Here is a 24,200-nt window from a genome sequence, read left to right on the forward strand (position 1 = left end):
TTGGGCAGAGTTGCTCACTTCTCCCCCTGGGTTACTTTTATACCTCCCTCCATATTTGTTATTTGTATTCTAATGACTTGTCCTGGTGTCCTTCTCTGTCTTTTAATAATCTTAGGGTAGGGAGACTTTGACTAATACCTAGCAGTGCATGACATGTGTTGCTTATCTTCCTTCAATAATCTGTGATTTTTTTCTAGTATGAGAGACCTGAAATATAGGAACTTATTTTGCAGGTACTCTTTGGTGTATTTTGCTATTGGTCTGAAAGCCCCTTTGATAATCAAAAGCTGCCATCTTATTTTTTTTATGGTTACTTTTAAGTAGCTATTATCTCAGAGAGTGTATCAGAATAGTAGAGTGTAAGCAATATCATTTGCCGCAGGTAAATAAAGTAGAAGATGGTCTGATCAGAGTCCTCTGCTTTACTTATCTGATATGAAGAAGTGATCTATTGACTGGAAATGCATGGTCTTAATTTTTATTTTTACTCCTAGTTATTTGTTTGTTTGTTTAATGTATAGGGTGATCTCGATACCACAGCAGTAAAAGTAGAATTTGATGAAGAATTCAGTGGAACACCAGTAGAGGGTACAGGAGAAGAGGCATTGATCCCGTCAGCTCCTGTAAATAAAGGTCCCAAACCCAAAAGGGAGAAAAAGGAGCCTGGTGAGGAACTGTTACAAAGATGTTTTTGTTTTTTTTTTAAGAAAAAATTTTTTTGTTTATTTTGAGAGAGAGCAAGTGTGAGTGGGGGAGGGGCAGAGAGAGAGAGGGACAGAGAGAATCAGAAGCAGGCTCCGTGAACTGTCAGTGCAGAGCCTGACGTGGGGCTCAATCTCATGAACTGCAAGATCATGACCTGGGCTGAAATCAAGAGTCTGCCGCTTAACTGATTGAGCCACTCAGGTGCCCCTACCTGCAAAGTATTTTTGTGAGGGGGGGAAAAAATATATATGTACAGGGTATAGCTAGATTTTTTTTTTTTATTGTGCTTTTTTTTTTTCCTCTAGTAGTTGATGTTAATGTCTTAAATTTTCATGAACATTTGTTATTTTATAATTAACCTTTCATTATGAGTTTTATTTTTAGTAATGACATTTGTATAAATATTGATACATATTCTTTCATTTTTAGGTACCAGGGTGAGAAAAACACCTACATCATCTGGTAAATCCACTGCAAAGAAAGTGAAGAAACGGAATCCTTGGTCAGATGATGAATCCAAGTCAGAAAGTGACTTGGAAGAAACAGAGCCTGTGGTTATTCCCAGAGATTCTTTGCTTAGGAGAGCAGCTGGTACTTTGATATACTTTGTTTTTATTTTCTTGTATATTCTAGTTTGCCCAAGTTAGTATTACTCCTATAAGTTGGTATATTTAGTACTGTCAATGTCATTAAAGTACTAAATTGTTAGTATTTCAGAAGTTACAGTTCATGAAGACAAAAATGTTGCTTTAGAGAATGTTGTTTTTAGCAAAGTTGGACACAGATTGCTCTAAAGTGAATCATGTTGTCTATTGGTTTTTGTTAGAAAGTTTGGGTTTTAATCCATCCATAGTTTGAAGATGTTTGGTAAAAACTGTTTCTTGGTAGAATATCAACAGTGATCAGTAGAAGTGCTTTGTAGTTTTTGTTTTGTTTTCTACCCCATATATCACGAAAAGTTTCATGATTAGAAGTCTGATTCCATGCACATAGCATAATTTATATAATTGCAGTGCTAGAGTTAGGATGAAGATATCATCTTGTTATTTTGTATGGCTGTTAAGCATGCAATTTTATCCTTTCCGAATATTCATTAATTTGAAGTCTTCAAATATTTAAAACTTGAGTGTCCTATTGTAAAGATTCTTCTCAAATTTTATTAAGTCCTAATTTAGTTAAAATGAGTGATACCTTATTATGGTTGTTTTATTTCTGCGAGATACTTTTTAAAATATATGTCAGACCTTAAATTCTTTGGTGCTCTAATCGCCAGTGATTGAATTTCTTTTCCTAATGTACACAGGTAGTACAATGTAGGTGAATTTTTAATAGAGTAACTTAACTTATGTGAAAACTAATCTATTAAATTAGATACTTCAAAATTGTATTTAGTCTTTTTCGTACACCTAAAATGAAGTATAAAATGACACAGCATCCAAATTATTTAAAAATTTTATTCCATAGTATAATGCTAGAAATTATAAGACTTGCATTATACCAATGTGCCTTTCCCCATACTTGGTACCTTTTTATGCTTTTTTTATTATTGTTTAGTAATATGTTGAGGTATTATCTCTGTATTTCTCATTCATCTGAAGAATTATGGTCTGTTATTTTGTAGTAAAACTTGTGAATAGAAGATAGAAATTTTTATGTAAGAGGTTGAGAGAACGTTCGGCACTTTCTAAGACGAGTAAAATTTGTCTTTTGTAATTGCAGAAATGGGAAATCTTAGTAGTCCCTTTTACAATGGCTTATATTCCTATTTTTGAGTAATATTTAAGTATGACAAACTGCACCCTAACAATCTTATTAATCAGTTTGTGCTCCCCTGTACCATATGCAGCATTAGCCTCCTGGGAAGTACAAGATTAACCCTTGACGCTATCAAAATAACTGAGGCCAAAGCTGTTGGTTTTTGCTGTGAATGCTTGTCTTTTTTCCCCCTTTTGTTCTTTTTAGAGATAGCTGGAATATCTTCAAATGCATTATTTGTAATATTTCATGTAGATAAAGCTGGATTTAACATTCCTGTTTTTTTTTTCTCCTCTTAGCTGAAAGGCCTAAGTACACGTTTGACTTCTCAGAAGAGGAGGAGGATGATGCTGATGATGATGAGGACAATAATGATTTAGAGGAATTGAAAGTGAAAGCATCTCCCATAACAAATGATGGGGAAGATGAATTTGTTCCTTCAGATGGCCTAGATAAAGATGAATATACATTTTCACCTGGCAAATCAAAAGCTACTCCAGAGTAAGTAATAAAGTATTATTCATTATATGGTACAATTCATTATTTAGGCATCTATCAAAGATCTCCTAGTAAACTGTGTCTAAGAATTTATTATCATTCGAGGTAAGGTCCTCCTCACAAAGGAAAAAATCTGGGTAATGTTGCAGCTGTTTACAGAACTGTTGTCTATAGTTTAGAGCATGGATTGGCAGCCCCCCCCCCCCCCCCCCCCCCGATAAAGGGCTCTATAGCAAATATTTTAGGCTTTGCAAGCCATATGGTCTCTTTTGCAACTACTCAGTTGTTGCCACTGTAGCAAGAAAGCAGCCATAAACAGTATGTAAATGACTAAGTGTAGTCGTGTTCCAGTAAAACTTTAGAAAAATAGGCTGCAGGCCTATGGGACATTGACAACATGGTTCAGAGAAGTTACTAATTCTTTAGAACTGGGAGGATTTAATTTTCTTCCCTAGCTTTGGCTTTGATTTTTTTTTTTTTTTTTTTTTTTTGGCCTCTGGAGAGTATTGAACCTTAATGTGTAAGATGTGAAGTTTGTAAGCTGTTTTAGATTTTTAAAGGAAGTGTTTTATCATAGGCAGTCTAGGGTTAAAAATAGAATTATTGAGGACTCTGACAGAGATTCTGACTTTCTCCTTAGGTTTCTGGCCATAATTTACTGATGTTGAATTCTGGAACAGTTCTGTTAATCATAAAATTTAATGTAGTGATAATCTGGATAACTTTAACCTTTGCTCAGTTTCCATTCTTTTATGTTAAATCATTGGTTTTTCTGGTGTCTCTGAATGTATTTCTATGCACACCTGTGCATGTGAGACAGAAAAAAAAAGTTTGGTTCCCCTGTCTTTGACAAAGAGAAACCAATGAGAAAACTGTAATTATAATCCTGCAGCACATTATATAATTTACCAAGGTTGAAACTATATTTAAATTGTGATTAATTTTTCTTTCTAATAGAAAATCTTCACATGACAAAAAAGGTCAAGATTTTGGGAATCTCTTCTCATTTCCTTCATACTCGCAGAAGTCAGAAGATGGTATGCTCCTTTAATCTTTTCATTGATTAATTACTTACTGTATTATTGCTATGGATTTTTTTTATGAGCGGAAAACTTACCTTCTTTTTACATTTCCCTCAATGTAATAAGGTTTATTTACTTTTTCTAAGATGAGTACCAACTAATTGGTCAAAATAGGCATTATGGAACTCGTTAGGTTGATAGATGTGTGTATAGATGTGCGTGTAGTGTTCTAATGGGAGAAAAAGATAAAGAAATCTTGGAAGATGAAATTTGATTTTCATGGCAATGTGAATGTATATGTGACTTTTTTTGTTTTAAGCTACAAGGGGACTGATATTTGGATTTGTACTAAACTGTAGTAGCTGAAAGAAGCAAATTTAATCAGGGTGTATATTATTTCCTATTAAAACAATTTTTTTTTAATGTTTATTTTTGAGAGAGAGAGAGAGAGAGAGAGAGAGTGTGAGTTGGGGAGGGGCAAAGAGAGAGAGGGAGACACAGAATGTGAAGCAGGCTCCAGGCTCTGAGCTGTCAGCACAGAGCCCGACACGGGGCTCAAACTCACAAACTGCGGGATCATGACCTGAGCTGAAGTCAGACACTCAACTGACTGAGCCACCCAGGCGCCCCTATTTCCTATATTTTTATGTGGGGAATTTTTAAGGTCAAAACAATCTAGTTACACTTAACTGTCTTCCATTTTTAAAACACACACACATACAGGCAGACAGACATAGATCTGATACATGTTCTAAGTGTATAGATAGATATGCATATTTGAGAGCATGTCAAAACTGTTATGTAAAACTGCCACATCTAAGTAGACATATCAAATCCCTGTTTTGGTTTGACAAAGGGAAGGAAGGAGGGATGGAGAGCGGAATTGTTGAATCAAAATGGAGTATAAGAGTAAACTGAAGCCTACTGCCTTTTAAAAGGCGAAAGATTTATGTGATCTGAAGAGAAACCAGAGCATGCCTACTGCCTTTTAAATTGATCTTCAGTGACTTAAAATTGGTTTTTAAAAGATGAAGTTACCACTTTCTTAGATTGAACATTATTACTGATATTCCTGAAATGGTTAACAGCATTAGATGTGTAGATAGTAAAATAATCACAGTGAGATCTTGCAGTTTAAAATAAATCAGTATTTTTGAGCTGATCAGTTATGTTTTAAATGATTAGCGTTTGGGACTATTAAGAATTTTATTACTCTATACATTTCTATATTGTTTTACAACAGAGTTAACATTTTTGAAATATAACATTGTTATATTTTTTGTTTTCAGCTGTTTGTATGTTATGGATTATATGATCACAAAATAGAAATTTATAAGATCAATTAGCTAAAGAGAAGTCATCAGTAAAAAGAATCAAAGTTTAACTGTTAAGTGGTCCTTATAGAGTCTCTTTACTGAAAGAAAGCTTTATAATTTTTAGATTCAGCTAAATTTGACAGTAATGAAGAAGATTCTGCCTCTGTTTTTTCACCATCGTTTGGTCTGAAACAAACAGATAAAGTTCCAAGTAAAACAGTAGCTGCTAAAAAGGGTATGTACTTAGATTTGATGTTGTTAAGCATCTTACAGACTATATGTAGTTGATACTAAAGGAAATTTAATATAATTTGAAACTATTTGCATGTGGATTTCAGTAGAAAATAGTATAAATGTGTATAAAGAGAATCCCTCTTGTTTTCTAACCGTATGAAGTAATAATTAAAATGTAAGACCTTATTGTAAAACTATTGTAATTATAAAATAATCCTGTGTATTGATATCTAAAGATAGCTTTTTAGGTAAGCTCTCCTATAGGTGTTAGCTTGTAAAATAGATGAAAATTTTGTCTGGCTAGTAGCCTGATTGTGTTATCTAGGTAGGTCATGTCTTCACACCCCATTTGGAATGATGGCTCGGTTCTGCTGGGGTCTTCTTTTTTTCTTTCTGAGTCATGTAGCTTCTTTCTTTTCCATAGCCTTAGATTCTCCATAAATCTAAGTTGATTTGACATAGGAATCTGTTATTAGTCCCAAGGGACATACTCTTGGTGTTTTTGAAGAAGGCCAGTATTAGTGCTTTGTGTTTAAAAGATAAGTGCTCCTTACACAGCAAGTAAATAAACATACAGTATGGACCATCTTTTCAGTACCTCAAAAATGTAAAACAGATTCCATTGTAGACACGCACATATTAGATGAAGGGGAACAACAACAGAAGTCCCTACTTATTTTGAGTGCACTAGCACCACGGTAAGAAGTTGGTTGACTGCCGCAGCTTCTCTGGCCAACACACCAGGTGCGCTGTCTGCATCCCTTCACCCACACCTCTTCCGTACACATCAGCCAGTGCCTGTATTTCTTTGCCTCAGGACTTGTTACTATGTTGGAATATTAGTATTTCCCCACTCCAGCCGCTCTTTCTCAGTAATTGAAGAGAGCTGGTTTGCAAATACGTTAGTGCTCTTGCCACTCTGGTTAGCCGGCTCTGAGATGTGTGACTTCCCATGGCTCAGAGATTGCTCGTGGTGAGCCCTCAGGGTGATGACAGGCTTGGTACCGTACCCATTACTGGCTGCTGTCGCTTCGCTGCCTCAGTTCTGTTCTCCGTTTTTTTTCACCTCCCAAATAAGTACTTGTACTGGAGTCTTTGTTTTGGGGCCAGGTGGGGTCTGCTTCTGGGGAGTTCAAACTGAGACAGGCCCTATAGTTTTTCTTTCTGCATCTTTTTTAAAATTGTCTTCACGTGAGCACTTTATAACCACCCCGAGAACTTGGGAGCCCTGTCACTTCTTGGAACGTATCGACCTGTTTCCTTCATCGAGCTGTTCACTCCTATTTAAGCTAATGAGTTAGTGTTGAGTGTTAACTAACAGGCTAGCATACCACAACCCCTGTCCCGTCTGGTTGCTTCACCAGTTGAACTAGCCTGCGTAAGTTGAATGGGTGATGCTTGCGTGAAACAGTTGAAGCCCTCAGTCTTCCTCTAGCCGCCTTCCAAAAGTACAGTTCCCACAAAATCCCATTTCAAGGAGAGGATGCATCCCCTCCTCCATCCTCTGTGAGATTATCTCTGTTAGCTCCAAATTATATGTATTATTATACAAGTTAACCTCTGTAACTCCAGTTGTTGACAGCAGAAGCAGCTCATGGTACTCCGGTATCGACTTACATTTGCTTGGTGGAACTTTAACTGCCACCTCACACTCAGGCCTGGAAACTGTAACGAAGGAGAAAGCTGGTTCCTAGAACACACTGCTGTGTCAAGCCTATACTGGTGCTAGGAGCTGCCTGCCACGTGGCTCTTGTGGTGGACTTAGTCATAAGGATTCAGGGAAAAGCCACAAAACCTGTGGTTGCCACGGCCATGAGTGTGGACTCTCTTGGCGTCCTAATGAGGGGCCTTTACCCTAGCATCTCAGATTGGGCCCAGGAATACATTTTTTCCATGTAATTAGCCTGTTCTGGTTTTTGTTTTTTAATTTTTACTAATCACACAAGTGAAGTCTGATTTATCAGTTTTCACATAGAATGTAAATGAAGCAGAAAAACATTCTATTTTAAAAGCAAAATTCATAAAACAAAGGCTTTTGGGCCTATTGTCTTACCTGGAATTCTCACATTTCTTTCTACATAAAAGTGCCATGTTTGGATTTCAACTTTTCAACTTTGAGTTGAAGTGAATCAGCTTCTATTCATGGTATTTGGGGGTCCTGTAAAAATGTTTTTTCCTTCCTCTAAAACATTTTAGAAGTTAGAACGTAACATGTGGTTATACTTGAGTTGTAATTAATGTCAAATATGTTACTTTTCTATTATGACTATATTTTTACTACTGCTTTTGAAAAGTTCCTGCTTAATTCACATTAATGGCCTTTGTTTAAAATAATCTCCCACGAAATAGCAAAAGGCATATTGTTCATAATTAAATAAAAAGCATGGTGTCATCTGTGAGAAATTGTTTGGCTTTATACTGGCACCAAGGGAAGAGAAACCATTTTGTTATGTAAGGCTACTCAATTTCCTATCAGCAGTAAGAAATTCCATTGTTACAGGATTCGCTTGAGCATGGTTTGCTGGTAAGTGTATTACATTGATTTATGAAATGGAAATTTGCTTAATAGGAAAACCATCTTCAGATACAACTGCTAAGCCCAAGAGAACCCCTAAACAGAAGAAAGTAGAGACTATAAACTCTGACTCAGATTCAGAATTCGGCATTCCAAAGAAGAGTACACCCCCAAAAGGTGAGGATTATGTTTAACCCTCTAATGGATGTCATTTCGTCTCTTCTCATTGAATTTAGAAAGACTGTACTGTTTTGTTTTAAATTGCTTTACTCCTCAACAAGGAATATGTTTAAGAATTAGTGCTGAATTAGAGTCCAGAGGAAGTCTAGTGCTTTGTTTTAGGAATCAAGGAATTACGACTCGGAAGTTAAGTAAACAACTTACATACCTAAGAATGGTTCAGAGACCCCCTGCACAGACTCACTGGGAGTAGTTATTGAGAAGGCAGATGAGGGCTCCTTGCCAAGTGGAGAGTGACCATTCCCAGGAGCTGGGACTTGTACACTGGAGCTGTTGTTTGCTCATCTAGGAACCAGTTCTTCATCCTGGAACCCTCATTTCCTTCCAGAATCTAGAAAAGTCCTCAAAGGTGCTTTTTATTTTTTTAAATTTTTTTTTTTTCAACGTTTATTTATTTTTGGGACAGAGAGAGACAGAGCATGAATGGGGGAGGGGCAGAGAGAGAGGGAGACACAGAATTGGAAACAGGCTCCAGGCTCTGAGCCATCAGCCCAGAGCCCGACGCGGGGCTCGAACTCAGGGACCGTGAGATCTTGACCTGGCTGAAGTCGGACGCTTAACCGACTGCGCCACCCAGGCGCCCCAAAGGTGCTTTTTAAAAAATATGTGTAAGATAGTTTTTTCTGAGGGTAGCCGCTCAGCCTTTTCTCCCAACTGACAGATTTACCATCAGTGTATTTAGAGTGGTGATTGGGATAAGGAGATAGCTACATGGAAACAAGGGAGAATAGGGGCAAAAAAGAAACAGTGATTGAGGAGATCAGTACTTCTGTTATGCCTGGCTTGAAACTGTTAAAGATTCAGAAGTGCCGTTTCATTGATTCATTTGATAAAATAGGACATCCCAAGATTGTTTAGGCTATCCGTACTAGTACAATCTGGTTCGTCATAGCTCTTAAAGAATTTTAAAATTTAGAATGGCAGTTTAGGTCCATTTTCTCTTTCACTGGCATCATTGTAGGATGTAGAATATTTTGTCACCATTTGCATATTACTTTTCCCCCCTTTCTCCTCCAGTGAGAATAAGAGGTTAGTTAGGTAGAAAAAAAAAATAGCTGCATGTGGTGCTTTTAAGTCTGAGAAGGAACATGAATTTGACAGATTATGATTAATACTCGGGGTTTATTCTAAGACTGTGCTACCTAAAGTGGGATCTGCAGTTGGTTGTTACTAGTGCATAAGTAAAATTTGGACTACACATTTAAACATAATTTGTGCTAATAAGAAAATATGTATTTTCTAGTAATTCATATTGTATTTTTAAAAGTACTAGTCTATGACAAATTAGAAACTAAAACTTGTTTTCATCACATACAAGTTAAAAAGCAACAAGACATTTTCTTTTTAGGCACAAAGACCACATGTTCAAAATGTAAATGTTTTCTCTTGTGTATCAGGAGTTTGGTCATTAAAATTTGTCACCAGGACCTTCCAACTAGTTTTAAATGTATTTGTGAAATACTCTTTCGTCCCATCAATCCCAAAACTGAAATGATGCCACCAAATAGTTTCTACATCATTTATATTTAGAGACCAGGATTGCAGTACTGATTGGGGCATGCCAAAGAAGTGAACTATAATGTTGTGACATTTCTCTTTTTATACTGTACTTTAACCTTGGGAGGAAAAAACCCCTTTGTGTCATTTTAAGGTAAAGGCCGAGGAGCAAAGAAAAGGAAAGCATCTGGCTCTGAAAATGAAGGTGATTATAACCCTGGCAGGAAAACATCCAAAACACCAAGCAAGGTAATCAGGAACATCTTTTTATGCATTGTTTTACGATGATCTATAACTGGCTTAGTTGGCTTATTACTATAAGGTCTTCTAACACTTTAAACCTAGCCTCTCTTACGCATATGGCACTTATGTATAGTTAAAAGAATTATCCAAGTATAAGATGCATACAATCAGGACTATTTCTTGGGTAAAAGTCTGGCATAAATGAGCCTACTTAATTAAGAGTATTCTATTCCATCCAATGAACGATTGAAGTTATTGGCTATGTGTCTGAAATACTTTTCAGACCAAATAAAGGCTGTTTCTTTTTAGCTTGGATTTATTTGCCCAGGCTCTGATTTTTTTCTTTTAACTTGAATTCATTTGAGGCTAATTTTCAGTCTGACCTTTCTCCAGGAGCACACAATCTTTTTTATAGGTAAAAGAAAAACATCCAGTGTCCTTTTTCTTCTCTCCCTATTAAAATGTAAAAATACAAACATGACTTTAGCTTCACGCCATTCTCCACCTTGGCCTTTTCCATCCAGTCTTCCATGTGTCTGGTCCATCTTGGTGACTCCTCGCTGCATTTTTATAATAAATACTGTGCATAAGTTTTGTTTTCCTTTCATGAATTGAGAGGTACTTACAAGTAAATAATTTGTACTAATCTGGGTACTGTGCATAGTTGCTTGGTAATAGAGAAATTCAGAAAAAAATATCACCACGGTGGCAGATTATTATACTTCATCATTTTTATAAAGGTAACTTAAGTTAGCATTACAATTATGATTTTAGAAGCCTTGTTATTTGTATTATTTCTCGAATGTAAGTGAAGTATAAGGAATAATTATTTTTAACATTAGTCTTTTCCTTTTTTTTTTTCTTTAAACCATGTCTAGAAAATGAAGAAAACCTCTTTTGATCAGGATTCAGATGTGGACATCTTCCCATCAGATTTCACTTCTGAAGCACCTTCTCTGCCACGGAGCGGTCGGGCTAGGAAAGAAGTAAAATATTTTGCAGAGTCCGATGATGAAGAAGATGTTGATTTTGCAATGTTTAATTAAGTGCCCAAAGAGCACAGAAACATTTTTCAACAGATAAATTGTGTTGTCCTTTTGTCTTTTCTGTCTCAGACTTTTGTACATCTGGCTTATTTTAATGTGATGATGTAATTGATGGTTTTTTATTATTGTGGTAGGCCTTTTAACATTTTGTTCTTACACATACGGTTTTATGCTCTTTTTTACTCATTGAAATGTCATGTACTGTCTGATTGGCTTGTAGAATTGTTATAGACTGCCGTGCATTAGCACAGATTTTAATTGTCATGGTTGCAGACTACAGACCTGCTTTTTGAAATGAAATTTAAACATTAAAAATGGAACTGTGTACTCTGTGTCTTTACTAAAGATGGAAGTGTAGTAAAAGCTCCCATACACTCTTAAAATAAATATATTTTATTCTTTGCCAGGAGACTCCATGGAAAAAGGTAAACAGTATATGAACATAGAAAGCATTGTTAAACAATCTCAATGTACAAACAGAGCCAGTGAAAGTACATCACAGACTTGCTAATATATCAAAAAAAAAAAAAAAATCCACTAGTGCTTAAATGAGAACTAAGAAACTGACACTTGTATCTGTTAACCACTCTACCACAGCTTTCACTCTGCTTCATAGTGATTGAACAAGGTCAAAGGATGCAGATTCTCTGTCCATGCCTTTAGGGGTTCATACTAGCCCCTGGGCATCAAGGAGGCTAGGGAAAAAAAAAAAAAACAAACCCTCAATACCAGGCATGAATGAGGAAGGACACTGGAGTTACACGGTGTAGGTGGTAGACCAGTCTGTAATTATCCCATGAAATTTCCCTAATGGCTTGTGAACAGGTAAACAAAAACTTATTAACACTGAAAAGCGTTTCTGCCTTGGAGGCTACCATTACTGTAAAAATGTATCTTTAAAAAAAAAATTGTGTAGTTATGTCATTAAGATAAACCACTCTTACAGTGACATTAACAGTTGAACAAATGACATCTGATTAACTGAACTGGCAGTTACACCGATACAGAATTCTCTTCTGCTAGTGCAGTGAATTTGTATCTTTTTACTGGGCAACATGAAATAGAAGACGCAGTTTGAGAGCGTCAGAAAGAGCAAGGACAAGCTTCTGTACTAACTAAATTAGACTTCTCTCTAGCTTTGTCATACTGTACAACAGTCCCCTTTCCTTACCTTGGTGTCCTGATTACTCTGTGAAAGCAAGTTATTTTTTTGAGCCTCTCTCAGCTGGACGCGTGCAGTAGTCTGTTCCGCAACCTCGGTGTCTTGGTTGAGTATGCAAGGCAAAAGGAAAGCACCAAACATACAGTATAGAAAGAACAGAGCCATACTTCTGTATGTACAAAGTCTTCAGAAACTTAACCGGGGTAAATCATTTCGACTGGGTCTTTGCCATGCAATCTTGAGTGTTCAAAGAGGAAAATAGAAGCTTTTAACTAGTTTCTGGTTGCACGAAATGGCTGAGTTTTAGAATTTAAAAAGTTTGTATTTCTAGGTAAGTTAGACAGTGAGGAGTAAATATTGATACATATGAAAACTTCTTGGTCCTTCTTGAGTTTTAATATATTTTCAGTCTGAAAACTAAGCAGCAGTAAAAATGTTTCTTTCTTGCGGTTTAAATCCTGGAACTGAAGGTACTGGGGAATGTTTGAAGTGGCTGGAAAGTGTCTTATTGCACCAGTGGTGACTGACTGACCCCGCTGTTTTCCACCGAGCTGGGTGAGATGCTGGGACTGTGCTCCGCTGGGTTCCCGCTCGAACTGGGGGTCAAGGGTTCATGTCCTTCAGAATTCTCCAGCATTTCCTGAATGAGAGGTGGCATTGATCCAGGAATTTCCATTTTCAAGGTAATTACACGTTCTGCACCTTTTAAAGAGAGATAATAGAAATCTGGTAGAGATAAGGAGTCAAGCTGAAGAACTAAGGCTCCACCTTCACTGACTTGAACGAGGGTTTTGGTGAAAACCGTGCTGCCAGTGCCTTCCTGAGGCTACCCTAATTTTACGACATTTAAATATTTCTACTCCATCTATAGAAAAGCAGCACAGACGCGGTGACTTCCTTAAATGTGCTGCTCCCATGCCCGAGTCAGTTGTAGGAAACAGTGTCAACATATATTCACTTAATTTACAAAGAGACGTTCTTGATAAAAGACCAGAAAGAGCGTGTCTTCCAACAAGACAGTTTTCAAGGATACCAGTTACCCGCAAAGGAAGGAAGCGACAGGTAACAACTGACAAATGGGCGGCTTGTCAACTTGGACGCAGCACTGCCCTGTCCGGGGCAACAGGCACTAGCCACGTGCGACGATTTAAGACACTTTTTTAGTGCTCGAGAGCCACGTGTAGCTAGTGGCTCCTTGTATTGGACAAGGCAGATTAGAGAGTATGTCCATAATCACAGTAAATTCTATTAGCACCGGCCTAGCTAGATCTAGACAATGACAGTATTAAGTTAAACAGCCTCACTGTTTTTAAAATCAAAGACCTCGTAATTCTAATGGCCAAGCACTGGTATCTGCTGTTTGCAGAGACTCTGAACCCCATGCTAAGGATGAACTCAGGAACGGCTCATCGAGGAAACCTCTTCGAAGTAGCTCAAGAATCGAGACTCCTCGTCCAACAAATTCACCGTGTTTTTTAAGCACTTTGTGAAATGCAGAGTTGGTTCCTTGGCTCGGCCAGGCCTTCAGGGGCAGAGCAGGCTAATGGGGAAGGAGAAGGACCGCAGCAGGCTGGGTACCAGGGATAGCTGCCGAGTTTTCTCTCCACACAGCAAAGCCGGACGCTAACACTCAACTGTGATATAGCTCTAGGCACTTCTGTAATTGCTCGCGTTGCCACACAAACTGAAAATCACTAGGCCAAGAATATTTATACCTCTCAGGAGAGCAAGAGTTCCTTTGCTGAGAAGTGTGCAGAAGTAAATCTGCCTACACGCGAGATAGCAACGGCAACACCGATGGAGAGAGAGACTTCAGCCAGTAACAACTGCCCTAAGTACTATTCGTTTTCCCCAGGTTTGGATGGTCAGGAAAAACTGGAGTCAAGTTTATAGCAACCAGAGCATGTGTGCCAAGGCATGAGATGAAAAAGGCTGTCATAGAGTACATTCTCCTGAAAACAGTTTTTCTATTTACTTAGTAATCTGAATTATAAACTCAATCTATTAAGATCATCGAGCAGGGTAAGATTTAAGGTATTTTTTTTTTTTTTTAAAGGGTGAATACTATATTCCTTCTGATTTCCGTGAGAAATGAATTCCGGAACAACAACAACAAAAAGACAGCTATTATCAAACATCCTGAATGAAAACATCAGTTTAAAAACAAGTCAGGACCACTTGGTGAATACAACATAGACTTCGAGACCTACCTTTCGCACTGATGCTGCGGAGATCTGTGATTTTCATTAAGATCTTTGGAAACATGTGAGGCTTGCTGGGTCGTCTCTTTCGGATATAAATTTTTAGTGCTTCCAGCAGTGGTTCTTGTAGCTTATCTACTTTTGTTGGTTCCTCAAGGTCCTGGCGGTCTAGACAGCAGGAATAAAGGATAAACAATTAGGGCAGCAAGAGTCACGCACCTGCCAGGTGAGCGTGCGTCCTTGTTCCTCCCAGCACATTATCATTTTATTAATGTGATGATTCCATCACATACACAACTTTGAAGATACAGGGAACTGCTTTAGGCAGTGATACTTGAACATGTCCCTCTTGCTGGTCAAAAGCACATTCTGATGCCTGGTTGCTTTTGTTCCAGGAAGAGAATTACTCCTTGTGACCAGGAGGTGTCACTAATGAACTGAATTCAAACAAGCCTTGAGCAGGATGGTTCTAACAGCAAGGTAAACAGGCCCCGTAATCAAAGCCATTACTTTTTAACCACTTATGATTCAACCTCCTGTGAGCCAGTAGGGGTCAGTACAGAGCAGAAAGCCATATTTTATCCTGGTCCTTCAAGGTTTGGGCGTTGGGGTGGGGGTGGGTTGGGGGAGACGAACCAATGAATTGTAGTCCCAGCCACTAAAGTAGCAAACAGCACAATCAAGTCCCTAGCATTATCATTAAAATGTCCCTGGGCAATTTATTTTACAACAGTCTGATCCTACCTTTGAAATAATACCTGTGGCAACTGGAGAAATAGCACTGTGGTATTTCAGAGCAACAGGATCCCAAGTACCTTTATTTAATTTATAACCATATGGAAAAATGCAACGGACCCCAAGCATGCATGCCTGGCTATTTATTCACGTGTCTTTTTCCATGCAAAATAACTCTGGAATGGAGATGGGAATTTCCCATGAATGACAAGTGCAAGTTGTTCTTCATGGAATCTCATGAGGGTTTTCTAGGTAGTTGGTACCTCCACAGATTAAGCAGATGGCACTAAGAAGGCCTGTTTCTGTGTCATCCATTTCCAAAGGCAGGAGCTGGTTGGCAAAGGTGAACACAAGGTCAGTCAGAGGACCAAATCCAGCATTGTGCATCTGAGTTCGATTTAGGGTAAGGCCATCTGAAAAAGTCATGGTGTCTTGTTCTGGGGTATACCTGGTGCAAATTCTAAGAATCTGGAAGGGAAAAAAAAAAAAAGCATATTTGATGGGTCATCAAAGCCAGCTTGTTCTTACAGCATCAACCAGATCTAGGCACGTAGATTTCCAAAGACCTCTTGCATCACACGCACACGGTCCCGCTTTGGGATGTGTGATGTCTTCTGCAGCTCTTTCATTAAAAGAACAGAAGTCAAAACATGGGTTAACGTTATTTAGGGAACAATAAAAGGACAAAAGAAATTTTGAGAACCACTTGTGCTAAAAGTAATTCATTTGACTTGAATAAACATTTACTGAGTACCTACTTATGTCCCAGGCACTGTGCCAGGTGCTGGGGATAAGAAGAACAAGATTTTTTTTAAAGAGCTTACAGTCTACAAAAAAAAAAAGGCAATATTTACCATTAAATGCCTAGTACATGTCAAATGTTCTCATGCCCTACGTTCAATCTTTCAAACAACGCCCTAGAGTGACTATTATTCCTATTTTACAGATAAGGGGCTAAAGCTCAGAAAGGTGAAGCCGTATGGCCAGTGTCACACAATTAACATGTGACTGCACTGGATTCAAACCCAGGTGAGGCCCCCTCTTCCGTGATGCCTCTGGTCACGCAGCTCCACAGACAAGGAGAGTACGAGCAGGGGTGGAGCCGGGAAGGCAGTTGGGCGTTTGGACGTCCTCTGACACCGGTGGGAGCGAGTCCAGGGCGCACACACCCAGAAGAGGCAACATTTCAACTGAGCTCAGAAATATGGCTGGGATCCTAGGTAAGCAACCTTGGTCACGATGCCACAGTCTCGCAATGCCACCTCGCATGGCCTTGATAGAAAACTCTGCCGGCCACCCCAGCACACCTGCTACTGGGAAGTTGCCTGCTCCGGGCTCGGGGCCTTCGGGCCTCGCTCAGCATGGTGAACTCCAAAACACCTTTCTGGTGTTCCTGCTGCCCTGTCAGTCCTCACTGTGGGCAAGACGCTCCGTGCATTCTGGAACACTCAGCCACCCAGAAGCATATTTCTGCACCAACAACTGTGAGGGACCTTTCTGCCAACCAGGTTTCCACATTTGACTTTTTCATCTAAAAAAGTCTCAGAGCTTCACGAAGCACAGAGACAAATTTATTCCACCTGGCCAGGAGTGAAGAACCCAGTAGGTGGATGGAGCTGAGTGTTTTTTCCCAGATGTTGGTCCTCACTTTGGGTGTGGTCACCATGAACTTCAGTGTCAACCGAGAGGACAGATGTGACCAGAAGGCTCTGCCATCTTCCTGTGATGCGGCCACATGCAGAGGGGGTGGCTCTCGGACGAAGCCACAGGACTCCCAGCTGGCAGGGAAGTCCCAGACGTACAGCCCTCCCCACTCTCCATATTCTCACCAAGACTCCTAAAGCAGGAACTAGGTCAAATCTTTTATCTTGAAGGCAAGCGTTGGGGGGTTGGGGGGTAAGGACAGCTCCCGTGCAGAGGACCATCCTGACTGGCTAAGTGACCGCAAAGGCCTCATAGCCACTGGAGCACAGTTAGCCAGGGGGCAGGGCGGTCACACTGGAAAGGTCGCATGTTCTTGGGTCCTTGCTCTGGTGTTCCCTGAACCTCCAAGAAGACTGGGCCAGGAGCCAGCCCTCCTCTTACATGCAGGACTCGGACTTGGGCAGGAGCATGAGGATGTCCCGCCCCGTAAAGTGAGGGCATGGGACGCTCGTGGATTAAAAAACGTCCGACTCTTGGTCAGGACATCTCCTGAGAGGAGAACGGTGAATGATTAGCACTCTGGCCTCCAACTTATAGTAGCTAATGTTTTTATTGATCAGCGACTACGTGCCAGGTACCATGCTAACTTTTAACATATTGTTTAATTCTTGTATCAACCCAGGAGTTAGGACTATTGTTATCCCATTTTACAGACGGGGAAACCAATGCGAATAAACAGCTTGTCCTTGGTCGCCTAACTACAAGATGGCATGACTCGCTTCAGGCGACCTGTCTCCAGCACTTAAGCACTCCACTATGCTCTTAGCCTCTGCTTCACAGCTGCCTCGTTCCTCCGCAGGCTGCTATCCGCTCCAGCCGCCTAAGGTGAGATGACCTCTGGCCTGGCGTTAATCTGGATATGAGCCTCATTTGCCTTCTTAGCTGGGTGCCTTTGCACCGTGTACAACCTGAACAGTTATCCATGGTGACCTACCGGTATACGGGAACGCACGGCCTGTGGTCTGGAAACGGAAAATTTTACAAACTTGAGGCGAGAGGGGCACAACCTCAAACTTAATTTCCTATTCTGTGACCAAGCGGCACCGTGAACTGGAAAGCATCTGAATGTGAGTGGTCACTAAACCATTACAAAGATTCCTCTTCTCTGGATGGGTGGCTATTTCTGCCTTTCAGGTATTTGCCCAGGGGCCTCTCTGAGCCATTTCCTCTGGGTCCCCGATCGGCTGACCTGTTGCACTTCATCTTGGTAGCTGATGGGCTATGAAGCCATTGCCAGAGTCAGAGCAGCAAAGGAACCGAGAGTTACTTGTCCACCTGTGTTCCCCTGAAAGCCTTTGGCGGGGGGCAGGGCGGGGGGGGGGGGGGGGAAGTACAGTGCCCAAGGTCACGCAAGCAACGGTGCCAGGGCAGACCACAGGACTCCTAGCCCCCAGCCCATGTTCCCTTCAACCACCTGGAGGATCACGAGGAAATGTGCCTGCGTAGGGAGGTATCGTGCGATGGGCAGAGTCGAGTAGGCTCAGTACGTATGGGCTCAAAATCTCCAGGCGCTTTTCCAGTTTGGAATCAAGGAGGTACTAAAGAAGTCTTTGCAGCCGTAGCACGCTGCCAAGAAGTGAATGCTCTAGATCTGTCCCTGCAATAATGAAAGAAACCAGGGTTTGCTGCAAAGGAACAGAAGACCAAGATTTAGGCGTTTGCAAGCTGTCAACAGCTCACTTGGAAATCCAAATCCAAACTGCAGTGCACAGACTCTCCTATTCTGAAGGGGGTCCCTTCAGACCCCCTTCAGGAGTTGGAAAGTGTTTGGATTCTCATGAAGCGTTTATGTTCTGTTGCCTTTCTCTCTCTAGAAAAGTTCAAAACCAGAAGCAAGTATCAACGGGCTGTCCGGAGACGAAGGCACATGGCCTGAGATGGGAGAACGGTCAACGTCTTCTTTTATCAGGAGGAACGCCACGCCCACCCTGCCCCGGCTGAGCCCAGTGGGCAGCGGGCATCTTCCTCACGGCTTCCGGCCAGGCCCGCCTCTGGGCACAAACCAAGGACTTTCACTTTGTTCAAGTCAAATGCCAGTGGCAACTACCAAGTGCTTCACCGGTATTAAAAAACGCCCTTTGTTTGAAATGAGGGTATTTCATCTGAAAGAGGAGCACGCAAGTCCCACGAGGTGGGTAAAATTAGCCCGGGCGAGGCTGACTCCCCTAAGGAGAGCCCTGTCGGGCAGCACAGAGCTCTGCTGAGGGCCAAACCTGAGACTGCAGCCTTCCTGCCTTCAGCAAGGACAACGGAGTATCGTTCCACTGCCTTTTGGGTGCCCCCGGGGAGCAGACTGCCAGAGATTGGAGCTGTGGCAAGATCTGAGCACATGGGATCCCAGGGACAGAGGAGGGACCAGTCGACACCCTTCTCCCCTCGTCCCTGTGACTGCTCTAATCCAAACCGCCATCGCCTCTCCTCCGGGGATGGCCTCCACTCCCATTCCTACAGCCACAGCACAGGGTCCAAAACATTCACCAGAGGGGCCTCGCCCTTGCTAATCTCCCTCCCAGACCCAGGACGTTCACACTTCTTCCCGCAGCAGCGTCCGTGACCTCTGTCTATCCCGCCCCCGCCCCTTTTTCCCCTTGCCATATTGGCCATATTGGTCTTTCTGAATCTCTAGCAACTCAGTGTAGCAGCAACGCGTATGCGTTTGCCGTTCCCTCTGCCTTTGATGCCTTTCCCTTGGTCTTCATGATTCTCCCTACTCAGAGCTCAGTTCAAACGTCACCTCCTCAGGATGCACAGGGAACACACTTCCTAAAACCCATTACTTTCTATCATATCACCCCTTTTATTTGAAATATAAAATCGTTTTAAAACTGGGGTATATAGCAGGTGCAGTGGTTTTAATATATGCCCACAAATTCTTTGCTACTACTCCTTTTAAGGAGTAAAGCTTCATTCCTCTGCCCCTTGAGTGTGGGCAGGACCCAGTGACTTGGTGCTAACATAGAATCCACTAGAAGCAACGGGTAGGACTCTGGAGAGTAAGTCCTAGGAGGTGAGGCACCGTGGACTCCTGACTGCTCTCTTCAACCTCATTTTGGGGAAAGCTGGTTGACACGTCATGAGGACACTCTGGCAGCCCCACGGAAAGGTCCATGCGGGAGGGAACTGAGCTCTCCTGGCAATAACCAGCACTATCTTGCCAGGTAGCTGTGAGGAGCCGCCCCCCACTGCCCCGGCAGCCCTTCCGCAACTTTATGAAAGACCCTGATCCAGAGGCACCCAGCTGAGTCTGTTCCTAACTCACAGGGACCCCGTGAGATAATAACGCTCATTGTTTATTGCTGCTAAGTTTTGTGGCAACTTGACGTACAGCCATAGATAATGAGCATAACGTGCTGGCCTTGAGTGTGCACACAGCTCACAGGTAGAGCTGCATGTATTTTCCCCTAAGGGTGCACCCACCCAGATCAAGACACAAAGAGTTCCAGCTCCTACAGGCTCCCTTGGCCCCTCCTGATCCAATCCCCTCCCGCAAATAACCATTATTTGGACCCCGATTCCCGCAGATCGCTTTTGCCTGTTCTTGAACTTTACATAAAGGGGATCCTACACTATAGTCTCTCTTGTGTTGGCCTTTACTTAGTCCATAGCATCTCTGACGTTCCCCACCGTAGCGCATAAAGCCCCGGTTCTTTTTCCTTGCCGGGTAGTATTCCAGTCTGCCCCATCGCCCTGCTTTCTTTTCCCCGCAGCACCGTCACTCTCTGAGCTTGCTGACCACTGGCCCTGTAGAAGATGAGCTCCTAGAAGGAGGCTGGCTCTTTATCTGACCTGCTCCCTGCTGTATCTTTAGCATCTAGGGCAGTGTTGTCCACAGAGCAGGTGGCTAATGAATATCTGTTCAATTATTAACAAAGTGGATTCCCTCCTCGGAATCTCTCCCACCTTGTAACCCCCCGAGGGGGGCAGCCAGCGACTTCTGAGTTTCCAGGCAAAGGAGAAAAGCTCAAATTGCTCACATCTCGGTCTGTGCACTAATTGTATTTGGCAACTGGTGGGCAGATCCTGATCGGATTTGACTCTCCTCCAGCGCTTGTGGGAATGTTGAAGTAGTGACAATAACAACAACAGTAACACACACACAGCTTTGTGAGGCCGTCTTCCCTGGCACTACATAGCACCTATTATGATGAGCTCATCGGGACAAAATGTTTTCCCCGGCGAGACCTGCCACCAGCCTGCCTTTCTGAGACCAGCACGCGAGGAGCCGTTACGTTAACGTGTCAAGAGAGACACGAGGGATTAAATTTGATACAATATTCTGTGTCGCCGGATGTATTCAAAACATTTGTATGAACGTGTAATCAATATAAAACATCATTAAGAAGGTGTTTTACATTTTTAAATACTAAGTGCTTGAAATTGAGTGTCTATTTCGTAATGACAGCTCTTCAGACCAGCCACATTTCAGGCACTCAGCAGCCACAGGTGGCTTGTGGCTGCTGAACCAGGCAGCACAGCTCGAGCTTGGGTGTGTGTGTATACACATGTCCTGGTGTGTCAACAGCTCACAATACAAATTCGCTACCATCTAATTTAAAGGAGCCCTTACTGTGTGCCAGGTACTAAGTGTTTCACATGCATTAACCTAATTAATTATCCGAACAGCTTTACGAGGGAGGAGCCGCCATTCTACCCCTTTCACCGAGCAGATAACGGAGGCTTAGAGAGGTCACATGACCGCCCCACTTCACGCAGCTTCTATAGGGCAGAGCTGGGATTTGAACCCAGGGGGACTGGCTCCATAGCCGGCCCCCTTAACCACCACGCTGACTGCCTCGCGGGGACTTCTGGTGACAGTCAGGGCCAGGGCTCTGGACCCATGGGTGACAAAGCTGGGTGTCAGAGAGACACGGGGCCTCGTCCCGATGGCACCGGTGGCCCGAGGCAGTGCTGAAGCCTGAACCCAGGCTGTGGGCTCCGAGGCCAGAGCCTGCCACTCTTCGGGCTGGGTCCTGTCTCTGCTGAGCCCCTGGAAGGGAGAAGGACAGATTCACGTGGGAATGGCCCTCCGTGGCTGTATAGCCACATGGTCCCCAGGACCCCAGGAGCCACAGATCGTGTTTTGAGCACCAGAGCAAGGTGCTCCTACCGCTGGCGTGGGAGTGTCCCCTCAGGGCGGTGAGAGCCGTGGGCGGCAGGAGCCAGGAAGGCCCCGCGTGACTGTCAGGGGAAGACCGCACACTGGAGCTGACCCACGGATTCTGGGATTCCCACTGTGATCTCTAATTCATCTGCACACCGTTCATTCCCGAGTCCTCAACGAATGCCTCCAGTGTGCCTGAAAGCCTGCTCCAGGGACCAACCCCAACGCGGCCCCTGCCCTCCCCGAGCCGACAAGCAGGCGTACAAGACGCTGCGGAACACGTCTCTAATTACGAGAGAGACCAGTGGGGAGCGGGTAGGAACTGGGCGGCTGGTCAGGAAAACCTTTTCTGAGGAGGGGGCATCTCGGCTGAGCGGAGGGGCTGGCCAAGAAGAAAGTGGTGGGATAGTATCTAGAGAGAAGGAACGCCTGCCGGGGCCCTACGGGCCTCCGGCTTCCATTTGAGCTATGGCTGCCTCATCTGCAAACTGGAGATGAGACCAAAAATCCCCCGGAGGGTGTAGTGAGGCTCAATACAGTGTGAGGTGACTGAAGCCTACGGTGTTCCAGACACTGTCCAAGCCCCTTATTTCATTCTCTCCAGTCCCTAAAAGGCGGCTTCTATTCTATCGCCCGAGGCTCAGAGACGGGGAGTGGTTTTCCCAAGGTCACACAGCAGATAAGCAGCAGCCCCAGATTTGGAACCCGGACAGACCGGCTTCAGAGCCCACACTTGTAACTACTACCGTCAGCAGCTGGGGCAGGCCAAGGGGGAGCTGGGTGGCTGTGGGGCCATGTTGGCGCCTGGGAGACGAGTCTGTAGTAAAGGCGGGAGCTCCCCAGGGAGGGTGGCAGGGCCAGACCACGAACTCTGGAAGGGCAAGGGCTCGCCTCTCTTCCCCACCATCAAATCCCCCAGGTAGGTACATCACACAGGAAGTGCCCGACAACTGTGTGTGTGACTTCTTCCCTCGCGCTGCACGAAGAGACCAGTGAAGGGTGGAAACAAGAGCTGGACGGTGGCACACCTCAGCCAAAGCTGGTGGTGACTCCTAACAGCGAGGATGAAAATGTACCGGCCATCTTGTGCTCGCTTCCTCTCAGGCCCAGCCCTGTCGCTCACCTCCCGGCACATTCACCTCCTCACCGCTCCTCAGCTTGCCAGGGCCTCCCCGCCCCAGGGCCTTTCAACTACACTCCCCAGGACCCCTCATTTGCACATGTCTCTGACTGGTGTCTTTTACTGTTCCAGCTCTTTCTATCCCTTCGTTAAGGGTCATCTTCTTCCCTAACCACACCATAAAAATCAAGCCCGGTCCACCACAGACACGTTCCTGGCCTCGATCCTGCTCCTCTTTTTTTCTCTGTGGCCCCGTAAGACCCTGCCTATTCATTTACTGTCCGTCTACTCCCAACAGAAGGTCAGCTCCATGAGGGGAGGGATTTTTGTCTGTCCTGTTCACTGCTGTGGCATCGAGCCTAGAACACTGCCTGGCACACAGCAGGGCCTCAGTGAGTATCTGTAAAAGGGAGAGAGGGAAGGAGGTCAGCCGGGAGGAGCAGAGGCGAGCAACGTGAAGGCCAGATGGCCTCCAAGGTTGTTTCTTACGATTTTTAGGTTGACAGAGACTTGACCCCAATTACCTGCAGAGAAGAGGCAGTTTAGAGGGAGGAGGAGAAGAAACAGGACAGGAAAGATAAAGGAGAGTGAGCAAGAAGGAAAACGTGAGCAAGAACTCAGGCGAGGGGACTCCTCCGGGCCTCCCTTTCTTGTCCTGAACACAAACTTAGAATGCCACAACTCTGGGGCGAGAAAAGGAAGGTGAACTTCTATCCACAAGGGTTTCGAAGTTTGGCCCATCTTAGGAGAGACCTTTCGGCTTCTTGACCCCTGTGGGAAATCAGGAGGCTCAGAGCAGGGCTCCAACCCTGAGGGAAGCCTGGCTGTGGTCCCCACAGCAAAGGGTCCCCCCCAACAGGCAGACGCTGGGACAGGAAATCCCTCTAGAGGGCAGTGTGGCAGGGGGCGCAGGCCGGACGGGCTTCGGGCACTCTTTGTCCTTGGACCTCCTTCCTGAGGGGCTCCCCCCTCGTGACTGTAAAGCAAACCACGTCCCGCGCGGCCTGTGATTTCCCAGCACAGCGCCGGCCCCGGCAGGCGGCCCCGCGCTCAGACACAGAGGCCCGTCTCGGACCAAACACAACACGATGCGCTGGTGGCCGTGA

General features: G+C 43.3%; 2 protein-coding genes and 1 long non-coding RNA gene across 16 annotated transcripts in view; 2 read left to right on the plus strand and 1 right to left on the minus strand.

The window, feature by feature from the left end:
- Nucleotides 1-11,396, plus strand: part of TOP2B (DNA topoisomerase II beta) — a 64,433-nt gene extending 53,037 nt beyond the window's left edge. For both annotated transcript variants that reach the window (XM_086674186.1, XM_086674187.1), the window contains exons 29-36: nt 522-666; nt 1,135-1,296; nt 2,760-2,961; nt 3,916-3,995; nt 5,421-5,531; nt 8,100-8,222; nt 9,937-10,031; nt 10,904-11,396. In XM_086674186.1, the coding sequence (XP_086530312.1) occupies nt 522-666; nt 1,135-1,296; nt 2,760-2,961; nt 3,916-3,995; nt 5,421-5,531; nt 8,100-8,222; nt 9,937-10,031; nt 10,904-11,071 (1,086 nt within the window). In that variant the 3' untranslated portion in view covers nt 11,072-11,396. The remainder of the gene's footprint in view (nt 1-521; nt 667-1,134; nt 1,297-2,759; nt 2,962-3,915; nt 3,996-5,420; nt 5,532-8,099; nt 8,223-9,936; nt 10,032-10,903) is intronic.
- Nucleotides 11,397-11,448: 52 nt separating this feature from the next.
- Nucleotides 11,449-24,200, minus strand: part of RARB (retinoic acid receptor beta) — a 771,365-nt gene continuing 758,613 nt past the window's right edge. For all 11 annotated transcript variants that reach the window (XM_086674190.1, XM_086674188.1, XM_086674193.1 and 8 more), the window contains 3 exons: nt 15,433-15,637; nt 14,444-14,602; nt 11,449-12,935 (listed from right to left, as the gene is read on the minus strand). In XM_086674190.1, the coding sequence (XP_086530316.1) occupies nt 12,739-12,935; nt 14,444-14,602; nt 15,433-15,637 (561 nt within the window). In that variant the 3' untranslated portion in view covers nt 11,449-12,738. The remainder of the gene's footprint in view (nt 12,936-14,443; nt 14,603-15,432; nt 15,638-24,200) is intronic.
- Nucleotides 13,390-19,377, plus strand: LOC147577116 (uncharacterized). 3 transcript variants are annotated; one of them, XR_015239931.1, is made up of 4 exons: nt 13,390-14,498; nt 14,592-14,660; nt 14,830-14,914; nt 17,496-19,377. It is a non-coding gene; the product is annotated as an uncharacterized LOC147577116 (long non-coding RNA). The 3 variants fall into 3 exon arrangements; XR_015239932.1 differs by having other exon boundaries at nt 13,390-14,914; nt 17,496-17,698; nt 18,688-19,377; XR_015239930.1 differs by having other exon boundaries at nt 13,390-14,660.

The sequence above is a fragment of the Puma concolor genome, chromosome C2 (assembly GCF_028749965.1).
Source record: "Puma concolor isolate L17-30 chromosome C2, mPumCon1.1.hap2, whole genome shotgun sequence".
NCBI lineage: Eukaryota > Metazoa > Chordata > Mammalia > Carnivora > Felidae > Puma > Puma concolor.